General features: G+C 47.8%; 1 protein-coding gene across 4 annotated transcripts in view; it reads right to left on the reverse strand.

The window, feature by feature from the left end:
- LOC147123665 (receptor expression-enhancing protein 1-like) overlaps positions 1-19,331 on the reverse strand; it is a 114,069-nt gene that overhangs the window by 24,669 nt on the left and 70,069 nt on the right. For 3 of the 4 annotated variants that reach the window (XR_015074982.1, XR_015074981.1, XM_085975494.1), the window contains 3 exons: positions 13,938-13,988; positions 8,304-8,463; positions 3,466-3,501 (listed from right to left, as the gene is read on the reverse strand). Coding sequence is in view for 1 of the 4 variants with exons in the window: in XM_085975494.1 (XP_085831620.1) it covers positions 3,466-3,501; positions 8,304-8,463; positions 13,938-13,988 (247 nt within the window). In the remaining 3 variants the exon portion in view is untranslated. The remainder of the gene's footprint in view (positions 1-3,465; positions 3,502-8,303; positions 8,464-13,937; positions 13,989-19,331) is intronic. The other variant, XR_015074983.1, reaches the window with a different exon arrangement.

Below are 19,331 nucleotides of genomic sequence, written 5' to 3' on the forward strand. Positions count from 1 at the left end.
CAGATGAGCGCTGCTCGCCAAATTGGTTAGGGCGCAGTGGTCCGGGACGCTGACCTGAAAAGAGCATTAGGCCCATTTCAAATGCGCATCCAGGGCCCAATGCCGTATTCAATCCATATTCGATCGCAACTCACCGCAGCATGAGCCGCGGTCGGTTTTCTCGGGCAAAGAGCAGCCAAACCAGCAGTCCTTAAAGGGACTGCTGGAGACTGCCATATAAACGCAAGTTAAAAAAAAGTGCTCCTCCTGGCTCCACTTTGAAACTGCAGACCATTGCCTGCCACCGCTCACCTTCTCGCAACTCAGTCCTCATCTGAACCCACCTTCCCGGTGGCAGTGCTGGCGTACACACTGGCTGACTTCCATCCTCTTCAGGACCGGCGCACTGCCTCCTGGGGCGTGACTGGCATCCCCAGCCTGGCAGTCACACCCTGATGACGCAAGAGGACCAATTTAGCGTGGTCCTCTTGCGCATCGGTTTTGGCGCAGAGGTGGTTGCTGCCGCTCAGTTTGTACCCGAATTCAAGCACAATCCAATCTCTACGCCTGAGTGACAGCGAGGTATTCACCTGTGTGGGACACACCACAGTTGGCCCCAATCCTGTCCCCATCCAATAAATGCCCCTTTGACCATAAGGATAGTGATTAGGAGTGGGACCCCTGGCTGTTTTCCTACTTTCTAACCTACAGGTGCTGAGGCCCATTATAATGCCTCAGTTGCTGCCCTGGCTGTAATCAGCTAACTCAGCAATAACTGGCTTTCCGTGACATCGTCTTTTCAAGCCCCTTTTCTTAATTCAGCTGCTTCTTTCCCTCCTCCAATCTCTATACGTAGCTGTGATTCGCTACAAATCATTCCCTTTTAGTTCTGTTTATGAGCTAAAATGTGCCTGCGCTTTCCACGGAATCCACTGCCAATTTATTTCCTTGTAAACTCACAGGGGAAACGACAAAAAAGGGAGCGACTCCTGAGACACTCTGGAAAAGGCCATGAATTTCTGGAACTCTTTACAAAAAATGGAATCGGTTAAACCATATAAAATTCTGCAGCTAACAGGAAGGGTTCATGATGGTTCTAAGTTGACTCAGCCTACTATTTTCAGCCTTGTTTGTGCGTTAGCCTTTCACTAACATTCTCAATTTATAAAAAAACCTCCTCTCTGGCAGTATGGGACGTGGCTTGTATGCCTAAATCAGGACTTCTCCTTCACTGAAATGCACATTTTTTTAAAGAAGGTACTTGTCATAAGTTATTTTCAGTCCCTGACAGAAGGCAGTGGTTGACCTGCTCTTGTAAATTATATTGTTGAGCCTCTTGACATGAGAGACAGAGAGAGGTCAATGTGACCCAGCTGCCCTGCCGGGAACAGATAGCAGCTCCTCCCTGGGCAAGGGTTGGCTGGTATGGAAATCAGTCTGCCATGAGGCGCTAATGTTTCTCTCTGTAAAAGATGCCAAAGCCCATTCTTCTTCCTTAAGACACAGACTTAATGACAGGCTCTTGGCCGTTTTCCCCAAGACCAGTTACACTTCACAGAACTCGAACAGCCCGGCAGCCCAGCAGCAGAGGTCCCACTTTATTATCTGGAGCACTTGGCTTTTTGTTTGTTCCTTCAATTTCCTCCCCTGTTGTCCTGCAGGTACATACAGTGGATGGGGTTTAGTTCCATCGGCATCAGCCACTCTCTAGTATGTTGCCTAAGTGGCTATTTTCATGTGTAACCCCCACACCAGTCAGCATTGGCAGGCTATCTGACCATGGAGGATATTCAGTCTCGTCCTCACTTGATGTCCGCACATGACCATTTTACATAAGGGGGAGATGAGGAGAAATGTTTCTCCTACATCACAACAGTGACTACTCTTTAAAAGTACTTCATTGGCTGTAAAGCACTTTGGGAAGTCACGAGAACATGAAAGGCATTATATAAATCCAAGTCTTAGAATCATAGAATGGTTACAGCACAGAAAGAGGCCATTCGGCCCATCGAGCCTGTGGCAGCTCTCTGCAAGAGCACTTCAGCTAGTCCCACTCCCTCTGCCCTTTCCCCGTAGCCCAGCAAATTTTTTTCCTTAGGTACTTATCCAACTCCCTTTTGAAAGCCATGATTGAATCTGCCTCCATCACCCTTTCAGGCAGTGCATTCCAGATCCTAACCACTTGCTGCATAAAAATGTTTTTCCTCGTGTCGCCTTTGGTTCTTCTGCCAATCACCTTAAATATGTGTCCTCTGGTTCTCGACCCTTCTGCCAATGGGAACAATTTCTCTCTATCTACTCTGTCCAGACCCTTCCTGATTTTGAACACTTCTATCAAATCTCCTCTCAACCTTCTCTGCTCTAAGGAGAACAACCCCAGCTTCTCCAGTCTATCCATGTAACTGAAGTCCATCATCCCTGGAACCACTCTTGTAAATCATTTCTGCACCTTCTCTAAGGCCTTCACATCCTTCCTAAAGTGCGGTGCCCAGAATTGGACACAATACTCCAGTTGAGGTCAGACCAGTGTTTTATAAAGACTCATCATAACTTCTTTGCTTTTGTACTCTATGCCCCTATTCATGAAGCCCAGGATCCCATATGCTTTTCTAACTGCTATCTCAACCTGCCCTGCCACCTTCAATGATTTGTGCACATATACCCCCAGGTCTTTCTGTTCATGCACCCACTTTAGAATTGCACCCTTTAGTTTATATTGCCTCTCCTTGTTCTTCCTACCAAAATGTATCACTTTGCTCTTTTCTGCATTAAATTTCATCTGCCACGTGTCCGTCCATTCCACCAGCCAATCTATGTCCTCTTGATATCTATCACTATCCTCCTCACTGTTCACTATACTTCCAAGCTTTGTGTCATCTTTGTTCTTTTTACAGAGCAAGTTGTTATGATCTGGAATGCACTGCCTGAAGGGTAGTGGAAGCAGATTCAATAGTAACTTTCAAAAGGAAATTGGATAAACACTTGAAAAGAAAAAACACTGCAGGGCAGGTGGAGTGGGACTAATTGGCTATTTATTTTCAAAGGCACGATAGGCACGATGGGCTGAATGGCCTCCTTCTGTGCTGTATTATTCTATGAGTATGTAGAGAAGGGAATGGAATCCCAGAGACAGTTAAGTCAGATGTAGCAACTGATCGATGCCTCTGTTCAAATCAGATAACTCAGTATAGATCAGGAATCAAGCCCAGAACCTCCCTGGTCCTCATAACCTAGTGTTGCACTGAGCAATGCTTTTTTCAACTGAACCATCATGAGAGTTATTCTACCAGACAACTACAGAACAGCGATGGAAGGATGTGAGACAATGTTAGTGATCTTGACTTTAATATAGCAATCCATCCTTCAATCCAACCAATTTCAATATTATTATAGCCAACAGGTTAGTCAGCGCAATCAACAACTCAAACAAACAGTATGAGCCCACGATGAGTTCCACAGCCTCAGTCCAAACATGTTATGACTTACCTGTTATTATATTGAATATGATGCCATTTCTAAAAACTGGAAAAAAAATAGGAATATCGATGGGAAAACATACACCAACCAAAATTAAACAATCGGCAGATCAGCAAAGGAGTATAAATCAAGACAGAGCATGAAATTATGAGTAACAAAATATTCTACTGTAGGTGAAATCTTGTCTTGACCAACATTCCCCTTCAAGAAAAGATTAACTGGTCATTCATCTTCTTGCTGTGTGTGGGGATCTTGGTATATGCAAAATGGCTGACATGTAGTTTTGCCTACATAACAATAGTGAATGCACTTTCAAAGTAATTCATTGTACGTGAAGCCCTTTGGGATGTTTCTCAAAGATGCGATAAGATGCTTTACAATAGCAAATCTTTCTCTCAACACAAGCTTGGTGTCAGCTGTGGCTCAGTGGGTAGCACACTCGCCTCTGAGTCAGAAGGTTGCGGGCTCAAGTCCCACTCCAGGGACTTGAACCCACTCCAGGGCCTTGAGCACATAAAGCTAGGCTGACACTCCAATGCAGTGCTGAGGACGTGCTGCACTGTCAGAGGTGCCGTCTTTCGGATGAGACGTTAAACCGAGGCCCCGTCTGCTCTCTCAGTTGGATGTAAAAAGATCCCATGGCCACTATTTTGAAGAAGAGCAGGGGAGATATCCCTGGTGTCCTGGCCAATATTTATCCCTCAAACAACATCACTAAAACAGATTATCTGGTCATTATCACATTGCTGTTTGTGGGAGCTTGCTGTGCTCAAATTGGCTGCCGCGTTTCCCACATTACAACAGTGACTCCACTTATAAAGTACTTCACTGACTGTAAAACGCTTTGAGACGTCCAGTGGTCATGAAAGGCGCTATATAAATGCAAGTCTTTCTTTCTTTCTTGTGACCGGCAGGATATGTAATATAACTGAAAAGGTGGAGAAATTCAACAGCATAAAATACACTTATTATTTATTGAAACACCCTCCATATTAGTATCAGACTAAGTTAAGGTACATTGAACAACTCTACACAATTAGTTTAATTAGTTCTCAGCATGTGGACAACACCAGCAAGACTGAGTGACTGTTTGTACAACTGAGCAGCTTGCTTGGCCACTTCAGGGGGCATTAAGAATACAGTGTGCACTAGAGTTGTGTGTAGGCCAGATTGGGTAAGAGGGGTAGGTTCCCTTCCCTAAAAGGACATTAGTGAACTAGTTGTGTTTTTACAACAACTTAACAGCTCGACCACAATTCCTAAGTTTATTGAATTCAATCTCACAACTTAATGGGGCAGAAATTCCAGTCCCTACGGGTGTGTATGCGCTGTGTACTCACCCGTAGGGACATCGGAACTGCTGGTTTTAGGCATGCACTGCGCATGTGCTGGAAACCGGCATTTCCGATCTGTCAAGAAAGCTCTTGACAGATCCTCCGCCTGCCCGGGAGAAGGGCCTTTGCGGGTGGAGAGTTCCGTTTTTTGGAGACCCTCCGCCCGCAGAAAACACTTACAATTCTTGCGCCTGGTAAGGCCTGCTTTTACCAGGATAAGAGTTGAAAAAAGTAAAAAAAAAAAAAATTCCACTAATTTATCATTTAAAAATACTTTAAAGAAAGGTACGTTTATTTTTAGCCCCATTAAAAACTTTAATTATTTTTTTCAAAAAATAAAATTTTTGTTTAAAATACTTAATTTATAGTAATTTAAAGTCATTTTAAAAATGTGATTGACGTAAGAAAACTACTAGGCACTTGGTCAGAGTATTAAACAAGGCTTTAATCGACTGTTTCACAACATGGAAGTCTAGTTATCCTTCACTAATTCCTGTTTACAAAATGTCCCTGGCAAAGCTGGGCCCGTGCCCGAGTATTTATACTCTCCCTGGACAGCGCCACCAGCAGGCCACCCAGTATATTTCATAAGTCATTTCTACATGAATGGCACGATTTATGTCAGTGATTTAAAAAAAAAATGTATTTAAGTTTTACTATGTTTTGGGGGTGATCTCTATTCATATATTTGACAGGTCTTCCTGTCAAATGTATGAAGGGAGATTCCCTTCTCTGATTGGCTCCCCATGGCCCACGTGATCCCAGGGACGCTGCGAACCGCCTGCGCCTCTGGGATACGTGGGCCCTGCACACCGACAGTTTGGAGAGGCCCAGGAACGGAACTCTGCACCTCCCGGGAGCCCTCCGGTCCAGGTGCAGATTTTTTCCAGATCGCAGCCCTCCACCCGTGGGAGGCCTGCGAACGGAATTTCTGGGCCATTATGATAAGCTTTGACTTCACAGCCATCTGGGTTATCAGCCCAGTACCATAGCCACTATACTACTGTACCCATGTAAAGGATAAACGTTTGGGGAAAGGAAGGCCAAAACCTGAACGGTGCAATGAGCACCTGAGAGATTATTTAAATTGTGAACGGATACAACAACAATAACTTGTATTTATATAGCTCTTCAAGCAAAGGAACATCTCTGAGCATTTCATAAGGTGGAGAAGTGGACATCAAGCTGCAAAGGAGGATTTTAGTGGGGAGACCAAAGGGATTTGTTAGGAGGCTTAGGAAGGCAGGGGTGGAGTTCACAAGGTGAAGTGACTTTGGGAGAGAATTCCAAATGAAAGAAGTGGTGACAAATGTTCCCTTTAAGCTCCCGCGCAGCCGGCTCACCGGCTTTTAAATAGGAAAAACCGCGCATGCACGGTATTTTGTATGGGCCGTGCAGCCCCTTAAAGGGACCCCGCACCCAAAAAAAATGAAAGGGAACATTGGTGTTGACTGAATGATTGGAGCTCCGCGGGTGTAGCGGAGGGAATGGAAGGTAAAACAGTAATCCAAAATCTCATGAGTGGAGGGTTTGAGCGTGGACTCATGCATGAGAAAATCATTCAGCTAGTGTGCAGAAAAACCATGGACAGTTCCACAGAAGAAAACAAGGATCTTGAAGTCATCTTCTGGGAAACAGTGAGCCGGAGGAGGTTGGCAAGGATGGATGTTGAGTGTGCAGGACTCTGTGTAGGAGAGGGCTTGGACCACAGATTAGCTGAAGATTGTGAAGGGTAGAAGTGGGAAAGGTAGTTAGCAGAGTGTTTGAGAAGTCAATCCTGGAGATGATGGAAGTGTCAATTAGTGTTTCAGCAATGGTTAGGGGGAGGGATTCAGAGTACAGACTGAAATCAGTGATAAAGGGATTATCTTTGGGGTTTTCAAACTGAGCTGCTCAGACGACAGCAATTGAAGCTGTTAATAAAGCATATGTCACGGCAGATAACGCTTAATGTAGGAGTAGGAGTCCGTGCAATTGGAATAGCCCTATTGTGTTATTATTGGATTGACATATTGAACCACACCCCTCCACGGTAAACTTGTCCTGAACTGATCTCTAACTCCACTGAAATCCAAGGGCCATTAGACCTGTGTATGCAAGTTTCTTTTAGACAAATTTCTGGCAAAATCCTGATATATAAGTAAACAATTACAAAGTTCAAATTTATTCCCGGAAGTACTACCGTGTTATACACTAACCTTGTACTAAGCAAACTCCTATCTGTCCCCCTCCATTTCAAAAAAGACTATTGCACCATCATTTGGGAAAGTCACCCCAGTTACGTGGTTAAGTTTTCCCCTTTGTCAAGGGTTTGAATGGGCCAAATTTATAAAATGTAAACTGGACTCCTACTTTGCCAATTATGTGGCCCCACTGTAGTGCTGGTGGGACCAGATTGCACACACGGTGCGGAATGAGAGAGGAGAACTCATCTTGTTTAAATTCACAAGCTCAGCCCATTTTAATATTCAACAGGTCACCAAATTTAAATAATCTAGGCTGACACTCCCAGTGAAATACTGAGGGAGTTCTGCACTGTCAGAGATGCGTCCTTTGGATGAGATGTTAAACAGATGTGTCAGAGTAAGCTTGAGAGGACAGCAGGGGGTGAGTCACAGGGCGCATGTGAGGAGCAGCAACAGGGGCTGACAGAATCAGAAGCAGGATCCAAACTCTTGAGGGCAATCTTCTTCAGAAAAAAAAACCGATGAGGATTTTGGTAGGTTTTGATGAACAATGATGCACTAGAGGGGGTACAGAGGAGATTACACTTGAACTGTATAAAACACTAATTAGACCACAGTACTGCGTACAGTTCTGGTCACCACATTACAGGAAGGATGTGATTGCACTAGAGAGGGTACAGAGGAGGTTTATGAGGATGTTGCCAGGACTGGAGAATTTTAGCTAGGAGGAAAGATTGGATAGGCTGGGGTTGTTTTCTTTGGAACAGAGGAGGCTGAGGGGAGATTTAATTGAGGTGTATAAAATTATATGTAAGAAGTCACACAACACCAGGTTATAGTCCAACAGCTTTATTTGAAATCACAAGCTTTCAGAACTTCTTCACCCAGAGAGTGGTGAACCTATGGAATTCTCTACCACAAAAGGCAGTTGAGGCTAATTCATTAAATATATTCAAGAAGGAGTTAGATATATTTCTTAAGGCTAAAGGGATCAAGGGATATGGGAGAAGGCAGGGACAGAGTACTGAGTTTGGATGATCAGCCATGATCGCGTTGAATGGCGGAGCAGGCTCGAGGGGCCGAATGGCCTACTGCTCCTATCTTCTATGTTTCTATGTAACCCCATCAACATATCCTTTTATTCCTTTCTCCCTCATGTGCTTATCCAGCTTCCCCTTAAATGGAGCAGTGCTATTCATCTCAACCACTCCCTGTGGTGGCGAGTTCCACATTCTCACCACTCTCTGGGTAAAGAAGTTTCTCCTGAATTCCTTATTGGATTTATTAGTGGTCATCTTATATTTTTATTATTAGAAACAAAGCTTACCTGAGTTGTCGACTGTCTCCGTGATGTTCCGCGGTGTGCTCTGGGCTTGGGTCTGTGGGCTGCTTATCTGTTCGCTGGGACTGTCAATATTTTCTCCTCGAATCGTTGTCAGATCCTGCATGCTGAAGCTTCTTAGCCTCTCCGACAGAGCCCCTTGTCCCTGCAGCACAACAAAGGATGTTCTCTTTACCACATGACGTGTGACCGTTACACGGGGATCATTACCAGAAAAATAGTAGAGTGTACCTCGGTGCCACTAAATGTTGTGTAAGCTTTGTGGGCCTGTGAGGGAGCGGTTTTCGCCTCGCTGCCGCCCCATCAACGCCTCAAAATGAGGCGGCAGCAGCACCAAAATAGTGTGGGAGACAAAACTGCCAATTTAGCCCTGCTTGCCCCGCCCGTTCCGATTTTCGGGCAATTTAGGTGGGCAGAGCTCCCACTGGAAATGGGCAGGGGTCATTTCCGTCTCTGCTGATGTTCCTACCACCAGGTCCTGGTCCCGCCCATAAACCATGGATGGTGCAAGTCAGGAGAAATATAGAAACATAGAAAAATAGGAGCAGGAGTAGGCCATTCGGCCCTTCGAACCTGCTCCGCCATTCAATATGATCATGGCTGATCCTCTATCTTAATACCATATTCCCGCTCTCTCCCCATACCGCTTGATGCCTTTTGTGTCTAGAAATCTATCTATCTCCTTCTTAAATGGAGGTGGCTGTTTCCAGCGATATTTAAAGGGAGCAACAGCTGTGCTCACTGGAAAGTTTTAGGAGACATTCTACTTGTATTACATTGCTACGTAGATCATTTCAAAGTGCCAGTAGTGACTGTACAAGGTTCTGAAGCCTTAAGGAGCGTCTAGCAGTGCACCTTCAGGGGGGCACCTTCAGGCAATTTTACCGTGGCTAGTGAAAGAGGAGGTGGTCCTCTATCCTGCTGCTGACTTAGTCTATGAGCACCTTCACCGCTGCAGCAGGGACGCTTCAGGGCTCCGGGTTGAAGTCACGGTGCCTGCTGCTGCAGAATATCGCTAGCGCTATGCACCATCAAAAAAGTGCACCTCCTGTTTAGGGGGCTGTAGGCTGAATTTAAGTACCAGCAGCGCTGCCAGATTTTCAGCCCTCCCAATCTCGGCGAGCTGCCTATAGTGTGGGGGGGGGGGGTGGTGGTTGGGGGGCGGGCGAAATTAACACTGGGAGCTTGCTGATTGCATTTAAATTAGGCCTGGCCACGAAAATGGCATGGACTACATCGGGGAGGGAGAGCGGACGCCCAAGCCCCAGCTATGCTCAATTTATGTTGTCATTGAAAATCGCTCCCTATGTTTTCATAGATGCTGAACCACCAAAAAAACTGGTGCCCATCTCCTGACCAACTTGTTTTTTTTTAAATTGAGAAACCTCGGCAGAGGGCCAAAGTCCTTTCTACATTCCCTGAGTTGCGGGAGTGACAGGAAACCTATCTCTGCATGTCGCTCTCCCACATTACACCGTCCTGTGCCGCGACCGGTGGGCGCCGCGGGGACTGGAGTGCATCATCAACCCGGACAATACAATTTTAATTTGATTTGTTTAAGTTTTATTTGAAGTTTGTTTTATTTACAGTCAAATTTGTTACTGTACCCACCAGAAGAGTACACCGTCCTGTGGCCCCTCTTCCATTATTTGAAGGGGCCACTCCTCGATTTTTTGGCTGCACTTCGGTTCCCACGCTCCTGATCTTTGGTCACCTGGTGCTGGGTGGGTGGGGAGCGAGCAGGTCAGGGGGAACCTCCTCGTGGGACTGCTCCTGGGCCTGTCCAAAGTGGCCACCAACTGGTCCAGGCAGCGGGCGGTCGTTCGGCCCGACTGCCTGCCTCTGTTCCGCAGCCACGTTCGCGCCCGGGTGGCCCTGGAGACGGAGCACGCGGTGTCCGCTCGAGGCCTTCCGCCACTGGTGGGCGCCGCGGGGACTGGAGTGCATCATCACCCCCGGAATCCAATTTTTAATTTAATTTGTTAAGTTTCATTTGATTTTTGTTAAGTTACAGTTTTTGTTTACTGTTCATACCCAAAAGAGTACACCATCCTGTGTCATTGCAGGATGATTCAGAAAGTACACAACAGAAGACACCGTCCCCAGTTTTAACTCCGGGGTGGGGGGAAGTTTAGGCAGATGGGTAGCGAGGTAAGTTGGAACTCACCCACTGCTCTGGACCTGAAACCCGGGCTATTTTAACTCCCGGGCCTCATTTAAACCCTAAAGAGGTCCAGCTCTTAAATTCAGCAGGACCTCTGCGTTCCCGGGTTTTTCTAGGTTTCCCGGCCACAGACGTGCTCCCCCATCCTCTCCCCGCCTCCCTGTAAGTGTCGGGGCCCCGGCTTGTGTCAACAGCACTCTCATCTCTGCGTCAGAAGGTCATCAAGAACCACTGCAGGATTTGAGTGCATTATCTAGGCTGACGTTTTGGTGCAGTACTAACAGAGCACTCTGAGGTGTCGTATTTTAGATAAGATGTGTGGATTTTCAGTCCTTAATGGTTTGTGTCAGCTATTTTGTCAGCTATTTTAAAGGAGGCATTAACATGTTTAATATAAAATAATAGAGGTGTTAATCCGTTTAAAATAAAATAGCAGGCAAAATAATTTGACGCAAGCACATTAACTGTTCACCCAATAATATCGCAGGGTTAACACCCAGACTTATATTTTAAGGTCTAATGATACATTCTTCATTTGGAAGAATACTGGGACGGAATTATTCTCGTCACTATGAGAAGCAACATAATAAACCTGCTTCTTTTGAAGGCACATAGGAAGTATGTCAAGGCCTTGGAGAGAGTTCTGAGGAGATTTACTAGAATGATACCAGGGATGAGGGACTTCAGTAAAGTCAATAGTAACTTTCAAAAAGGAATTGGATATTTATCCGAAAAGGAAACATGTGCAGGGCTCTGGGGAAAGAGCAGGGGAGTCGGACTAATTGGCTCGCTGGCACAGGCACGGTGGGCTGTAAGATTCTATGATTCCATCGCAACCAAGGCAATTCTTCCCCCATTAAGGATAAAATCCAAATATTAGCCTATCTTCCACAAGAAATCTGCGCAGCTCCTTGAAGCATTTCTTTTACATTTCACTGTCTCACCAGTGTGTGGAAAGTGAAATCAAGTCAGAGCACCACGGAAGTGAACAGCGGCTTAAAGAAAAATGGTGGGTTAACCATTTCACGTGTCGCGTCCAAAATCAACCTGACCTTCTCTTTCAGCTGCTGGCAAACCCACTGTCCATTTCTAGCATCTTCTGTTTCTATTTCAGGTTTCAGGCACTGAGAAAACATTGGGTCCCCCCTTGTGCCGATAGATATTGGTGGCTTGCACGTGACTCACAAGCGACCGTGCCACGGCACAAAAAATATGTTCAGGGCACTTGAAGTCTCTGTGTGCGTTACTGTAACTCAAACAACTCTCGCCACAAAAGTGTAAAGTATGTGTCTATACTTAATTCAATAATGAAGAGACAGCTTGGAAGATTCAACGTAGGTCTTTACTTCATACCAACAGGCGGGAACTGAGGGGAAATCAGTGCCCACAGTACTATTTATACCCCTATGGCCAGGGGTGGTACTACGGTATCACTACGCCCTACAAAGTAGTGCTGCCCTGGCCATAGGTCTAAAGCAACATACATATTACATACACAACAAAAAGTGCCGCTGGGTGCAACAATTCACAAAAGCACACATGCAGTCCGGTCAGTACACCTCATGCGATCACATTGATTGAGCTCTGTATGAGACGCAGCTCACTGCTCAGTTAATTCACTCTGCACCGACACTCAGCGTGTTAGGAAATATTGGTATTATTTGGTTGGCGCAGGTTGTAAGAAGCTCAGGTGTGATTAAACAGCTGGGTGCTGTTAAACTGCACAGAAATTGGAACCCTGCAGAATGAGCAATCTATGATTTCTATGATCTACGAAACACAAATTGCTCGTTCTGCAGGGTTCCAATTTCTGTGCAGTTTAACAGCATCCCGTTGATCAAGCTTTTCCCCAAGCAGCCATAAAACTAGCGAATGTTTCCCCATTCCCAGCTCTCTCATTTTCCTAGGCATATAGTAGAACATAACCGCAGGAGATCAAAAAGGTCCAACGTACCTTGGAATTCAGAGTGCTTGTGGAGCAAGAGCCAAAACAGTACATCGTGAGACGACTGCCGATACTGATGTCAAATAGGAACATAGGAACAGGAGGAGGCCATTGAGCCCCTCAAGCCTATTCCACCATTCGATGAGATCATGGCTGATCTGTGACCTAACTCCATATACCCGGCTTTGCTCCATATCCCATAATATCATTGGCTAACAAAAATCTATCAATCTCAGATTTAAAATTAACAATTGATCCAGCATCAATTGCCGTTTGCGGAAGAGAGTTCCAAACTTCTACCACCCCTTGTGTGTAGAAGTGTTTCCTAATTTCACTCCTGAAAGGTCTGGCTCTAATTTTTAGACTATGCCCCCTAGTCCAAGAATCCCCAACCAGCAGAAATAGTTTCTCTCTATCTACCCTGTCTGTTCCCCTTAACATCTCGAAAATTTCGATCAAGTCATCCCTTAACCTTCTAAATTCCAGGGAATATAACTCTAGTAATCTCTCCTCATAATTTAACCCTTGGAGTCCAGGTATCATTCTGGTGAACCTACGCTGCACTCCCTCCAAGGCCAATATATCCTTCCTAAGGTGTGGTGCCCAGAACTGCTCACAGTTCGCCAGGTGTGGTCTAACCAGGGTTTTGTACAGCTGTAGCATAAATCCTACCCCCTGGTATTCTAGTCCTCTAGACATAAAGGTCAGCATTCCATTAGCCTTTTTTGTTATTCTCTGTACCTGTTCATGACATTTTAATGATCACAGAATCACAGAAACCTCACAGTGCAGATAGAGGCCATTTCGGCCCATCGAGCCTGCACCGACACATATCCCACCCGATCCCCGTAACCCCTACACCAACACATATCCCACCCTATATCTATGTACCTGGACCCCCGAGTCTGCTTAATACTTTCATTTATAGTTACTTTGTCCAATATTTTACTGGAGGGAATAACCTAGTTGAAATAATTGGGCTGATGCCTCTGTTACAATAGTGGACAAAGGAGTTTCATACAAGCACTTTGAGAGCTGGTAAACTAATAGCTCACAGTGTCATTTCTAGGCTTGAGGCTCTTATTCAATCATATTCCCCAAATATATATATATTTTTTAAAGGGTCAATTTACACACAAATTTTCCTGCAGCCACTGTGTGTACTTTGGTTGCACTTGTAATTAAAGCATTTTGTCACACCAAAATAACAGAGCACCCTCAAACAGTGGGAACCCTGGCTAACTTATTCCCCTCCTTCGCTCATGGCAACTGTAGTCAGCTGTAACGCCATCATCGTTCCAGCGGATATCAGAGGTCAAAGGTTAGACGCTATCGTCCAGTTCTTGCAAAATCACATCAGTGTTACTTGTCTCCGAGAGCCCAAATTAGGGTTACATCCACCTGTGTTTTAATGGCAAAACGGCAGCAACCAGCGAGTGCTAAAATGCAAGGAACCTTAATCAAAGGGTGTTCTCTAGTGCAGGGTTAATAGCTGTGCAATCTGGATTACCTTCCCCTCTGTTATCTCCATATATAGGATTAGGTTGAGAAGGTGAGATACCTAATGCAGAAAAAGCAGTTAAGGAAATCCGGTGAAAGCTGGCACAGGTACACGGTCTCTAATACTTCACCATATTTAACAACAAAGCACAACAAAGCCAAATTAAATGAGCTCCTGGAATCAGATGCTGTCTGTCTGAATGGGAAAGGTTTCATCAGAACATGAGAGTGGATGGACACGGCACATTATTGCATGGATACAGGTGGCCTGAAATTCCGCAGGGCTTTTACCAATCACCTGCCGTAACCGCGCGACCCCCCCCCCCCCCCCCCGGGAAGATGGCCTCAACAGCTATTTTTCACCATTTGCGCCATTTCTTGGGAGGTCTCCTGCCGGAGTTGGAGTTGGAGAATGAATCATAGAATAGTACAGCAGAGAAGGAGCCCATTCGACCCATCGAGTCTGCGCTGGCTCTTCCGAAGAGCAATCCAGTTAGTCCCACTCCCCCACTCTTTCCCATATAATCCTGCAATTTTTTCTCCTTCAAGTATTTATCCATTTCCCTTTTGAAGGCTACTATTGAATCTTTTTTCACCACCCTATCAGGCAGTGCATTCCAAATCCTAACCACTCGTTGCGTAAAAATGTTTTTCCTCACGTCGCCTTTGGTTCTTTTGCCAATCAGGTTAACTCTGTGCCCTCTGGTTATCGACCCTTCAGCCTTTGGAAACAGTTTCTCTTTATTTACTCTATCTAAACCCGTCATGATTTTAAACACCTCTATTAAATCTGCTCTTAGACTTCTCTGCTACAAGGAGAGCAACCCCAGCTTCTCCAGTCTATCCACGTAACTGTAACCCCTCATCCCTGGAACCATTCTAGTAAATCTCTTCTGTACCCTCTCCAAAGCCTTCACGTCCTTCCTAAAGTGTGGTGCTCAGAATTGGACACAATACGCCAGCTGGCCTCTTTGGCGGGTGGGCAGCCTAGATACACCCGTAACTGTAGGGGCGGATACTGTGATGAAATATTCATCATCATCACTGCCTGTGACTGAGATCGGTTTCAGTGTCATTTCCCTTCCCCCAGACCTCATTGTATTGTGTACTGGAATGTGCTGTATTGTATACTGGAATGTGCTGGAATGTGCTGTGTGTAGGGCTCCGCCCATACCTGGCCCCGTTTGTAGGCTGGCTCAGTCTGGCCTCAGCCTCCAGAAGGAAGACATCACTCTCTTTTACGTGTTACGTTCTAAGTTAATAAAAGCCTTGTTTTTGTTCTGCTAACTTCGAGTCTCGGAATTATTGAGGCACCTCAATTTTATTAACTTATTTTTCAACACTATGGATCAACTCCTGAACCCCGAACGTTTGGATTTGGATCAACATGCTCCGGACGCATCAGCACGCTTCGGACACTGGTTTGAGTGTATGGAATTCTTCCTGGACAATTCCGCAGCCGTCAAAGACGCTACGGACGCTGCGAGGATGAGACTCGGAATTCTGCGGAATTGGGTAAGCCACCGGGTTTACCCCCTCGTCCAAGACGCCGAGACGTACCTGGCCGCCTGCGACATCTTAAAGGCACATTACCAGCAGCCTACGAATGAGGTGTATGCTAGGCACCTGCTCGCTACCCGCGCACAGCGACCTGGGGAATCGGTGGAGGAGTTCCTAAGCACCCTGAAAATGCTTGGCAAAGACGGCAAGTGCCGAGATGTAAAAGCCGCAGTGTACACTGACGAGCTTGTTCGCGATGCCTTCATCACAGGCCTCAGCTCCACTTACATCCGGCAAAGTCTGCTGGAAAAAACGGGGTTGGACCTGAAACAGGCTGCGGACACCGCGCGATCCCTGGATGTGGCCCAGAGAAACTCGGACGCCTACTCTTCAGCCCGCGCCGTCCACGCCGCCACGTGTGCACCGAGGGCGCCGCCATCTTGGAAGGCATCTTCCCCGCCCGACAGCCCAACACCGGCTGGGCCCCGCTCTCCCCCCAGAAGCCCTACGACAGCCGCGACGCGTCAGGGACCCAACTGCTACTTCTGCGGGCAGCCAAAGCACGCCAGAAACCTGTGCCCGGCGAAAGGCACCACCTGCTTTAAGTGCGGTAAGAAGGGGCACTTCGGGAAGGTGTGCAGAGGGAACCCCGCCGGAAAACCAACCACCAGAAAACCCGCCACCGCCGCGTGTGCGCCGTGGGAGCGGCCATCTTGGACGCCATCTTGCCCGACCTCGTGGGGTCCGCCATCTTGTGAGCAGACAGCGTGGACGCCATCTTGTCTCGATCAGGGCCCTACAGTGGCATCGGTCACAGTGGACCAGACCAGGCCGCACCCGCTATCCAGATCAATGGTGGACATCGAGGTAAACGGGTGCCGGGTTAAATGCTTAATTGACAGTGGAAGCACGGAGAGCTTTATCCACCCAGAACTGGCACAACAACTCTCCCTAAAGGTGGTCCCTACTCAGGGTACCATCTCTATGGCTGACAAAACCCAGACATCGACCATTCTGGGTTACTGCACGGTACAATTGTGCGTTAACGGAACTGTATATGATAATTTTAAAGTATTAATCATGAAGAACCTATGTGCGAGCGTGATCTTGGGCCTGGATTTCCAGTGCAACCACCAAAGCATCACGCTCAAGTACGGTGGGTCCCAGCCGCCCCTCACAGTGTGCGGTCTGGCTACCCTGAAGGTAAAGCTGCCTTCGCTATTCGCGAACCTTACCCCTAACTGCCGGCCAATAGCGACCAAAAGCAGGAGGTACAGCTGGGAGGACAGGCGGTTTATCGCGACCGAGGTAGACAGGCTCCTGAAAGAGCGCATTATTGAACGCAGCAACAGCCTGTGGCGCGCCCAAGTGGTAGTGGTAAGGGGTAGCGAGAAGAAACGGATGGTGATCGACTATAGTCAAACGATCAACAGGTACACCCTACTAGACGCCTACCCGCTACCCCGCATATCAGAAATGGTGAACCAAATCGCCCAATACCGGGTGTTCTCCACCATCGACCTCAAGTCAGCGTACCACCAGCTCCCTATCAGACCAGAGGACCGCCCGTACACCACCTTCGAGGCGAACGGACGCCTCTACCAATTCCTCAGAGTCCCCTTTGGGGTGACGAATGGGGTCTCGGTCTTCCAGAGGGAGATGGACCGCATGGTCGATGACCACCACTTGCAGGCAACCTTCCCCTACCTCGACAACGTCACCATCTGCGGCCACAATCAGCAGGATCATGACTCGAACCTCGAGAGGTTCCTGGAAACCGCACAAAAACTCAACCTCACCTACAACGAGGACAAGTGCGTTTACAACACCACGCACCTCTGCATACTAGGCAGCGTGGTGGAGAATGGGGAAATCGGACCAGACCCCGACCGATTGCGCCCCCTACGGGAGCTGCCCCTGCCCAACACTCCCAAAGCCCTGAAAAGGTGCCTGGGGTTATTTTCTTATTATTCCCAATGGGTCCCCAACTACTCCGACAAAGCCCGCCCCCTCTTGAAAGCACCCTCTTTCCCGCTCTCTGCTGAGGCCCACGCCGCCTTCAAAAGCATTAAGCAGGATATTGAGCGGGCCACGCTACAGGCAGTGGACAAGAACACTCCATTTCAAGTGGAAAGTGATGCGTCTGACTTCGCCTTGGCGGCCACCCTCAACCAGGCGGGGCGGCCCGTAGCTTTCTTCTCGAGGACCCTCCAAGGGCCCGAGATCAGACACTCCTCCGTAGAAAAGGAGGCCCAAGCCATCGTGGAGGCAGTGCGCCACTGGCGCCACTACCTAGCCGGCAAACGCTTCACCCTACTTACCGACCAGCGGTCGGTAGCGTTTATGTTCAATAATAAACAGAGGGGGAAGATTAAAAATGATAAGATTCTTAGGTGGCGGATCGAGCTCTCCACCTTCGAGTACGACATCATTTACCGGCCAGGGGCCCTTAACGAATCCCCTGATGCCCTCTCACAAGGGATGTGTGCCAGCGCCACCGGGGATCGGCTACAGACCCTCCACAACGACCTCTGCCACCCAGGGGTCACGCGGCTGTTCCACTTCATAAAGTCCCGTAACTTACCCTACTCGATTGAGGAAGTTCGGTCCCTGACCAGGAACTGCCGCACTTGCGCTGAGTGCAAGCCTCGGTTCTACCGCCCAGATAGAGCCCACTTAATCAAAGCTACACGGCCCTTTGAGCGGCTCAGCTTAGATTTCAAGGGCCCCCTCCCGTCCGTCGACCGCAATGTTTACTTCCTGAACATTGTGGACAAATACTCCCGGTTCCCATTCGCCTTCCCCTGCCCAGACATGACCAGCGCCACGGTCATTAAATGCCTCAACAGCCTGTTCTGCCTGTTCGGTATGCCGAGCTACATCCATACGGATAGGGGGGCGTCCTTCATGAGTGAAGAGCTACGCCAGTACATGCTGTCCAAGGGGATCGCCACGAGCCGTACCACCAGCTACAACCCCCGGGGTAACGGCCAAGTGGAGCGAGAGAACGGGACAGTATGGAAAGCAGTCACTCTAGCTCTAAGGACCAAGGGCCTCCCTATCTCCCGCTGGCAGGAAGTCCTCTCGGATGTGCTCCATTCGATATGGTCGCGATTGTGTACGGCCACTAATACCACGCCTCATGAACGAATGTTTGTCTTTCCCCGGAAATCCACCTCGGGCGTATCCATGCCGTCATGGCTCTCCACCCCAGGTCCGGTACTCGTGCGAAGGCATGTGAGGGGCCACAAGACGGACCCTCTCATGGAGCCAGTACACCTACTCCATGCCAACCCCCAATACGCATATGTCCGGCACGCCGACGGAAGGGAGGACACCGTGTCCATAAAAGACGTCGCCCCAGCCGGCATCGACAACAACCACGGCAATAGCGGCAACGACGATCACAGCAACTCTTACCCACCCACTACTCTTTCATCACCCCCGGAAGAACACCGACCAACGGCACCCCCACCAACTACCCCTTCAACAACCCTGGCGGCACCCCCGGCAGAGGCCCAGGAGGCTACCGGGGACACCCAGCTGACACCCGCGGCACCGCAACAGCCACGTCGGTCGCAGAGGACTATCAAACCCCCGAACAGACTAAATCTATAGAAGGGGTGAATGTGTTGAAATATTCATCATCATCACTGCCTGTGACTGAGATCGGTTTCAGTGTCATTTCCCTTCCCCCAGACCTCATTGTATTGTGTACTGGAATGTGCTGTATTGTATACTGGAATGTGCTGTGTGTAGGGCTCCGCCCATACCTGGCCCCGTTTGTAGGCTGGCTCAGTCTGGCCTCAGCCTCCAGAAGGAAGACATCACTCTCTTTTACGTGTTACGTTCTAAGTTAATAAAAGCCTTGTTTTTGTTCTGCTAACTTCGAGTCTCGGAATTA

Source organism: Somniosus microcephalus, chromosome 2, assembly GCF_052327205.1.
Source record: "Somniosus microcephalus isolate GS21.2 chromosome 2, FLI_Smic_1.0, whole genome shotgun sequence".
NCBI classification, from domain to species: domain Eukaryota; kingdom Metazoa; phylum Chordata; class Chondrichthyes; order Squaliformes; family Somniosidae; genus Somniosus; species Somniosus microcephalus.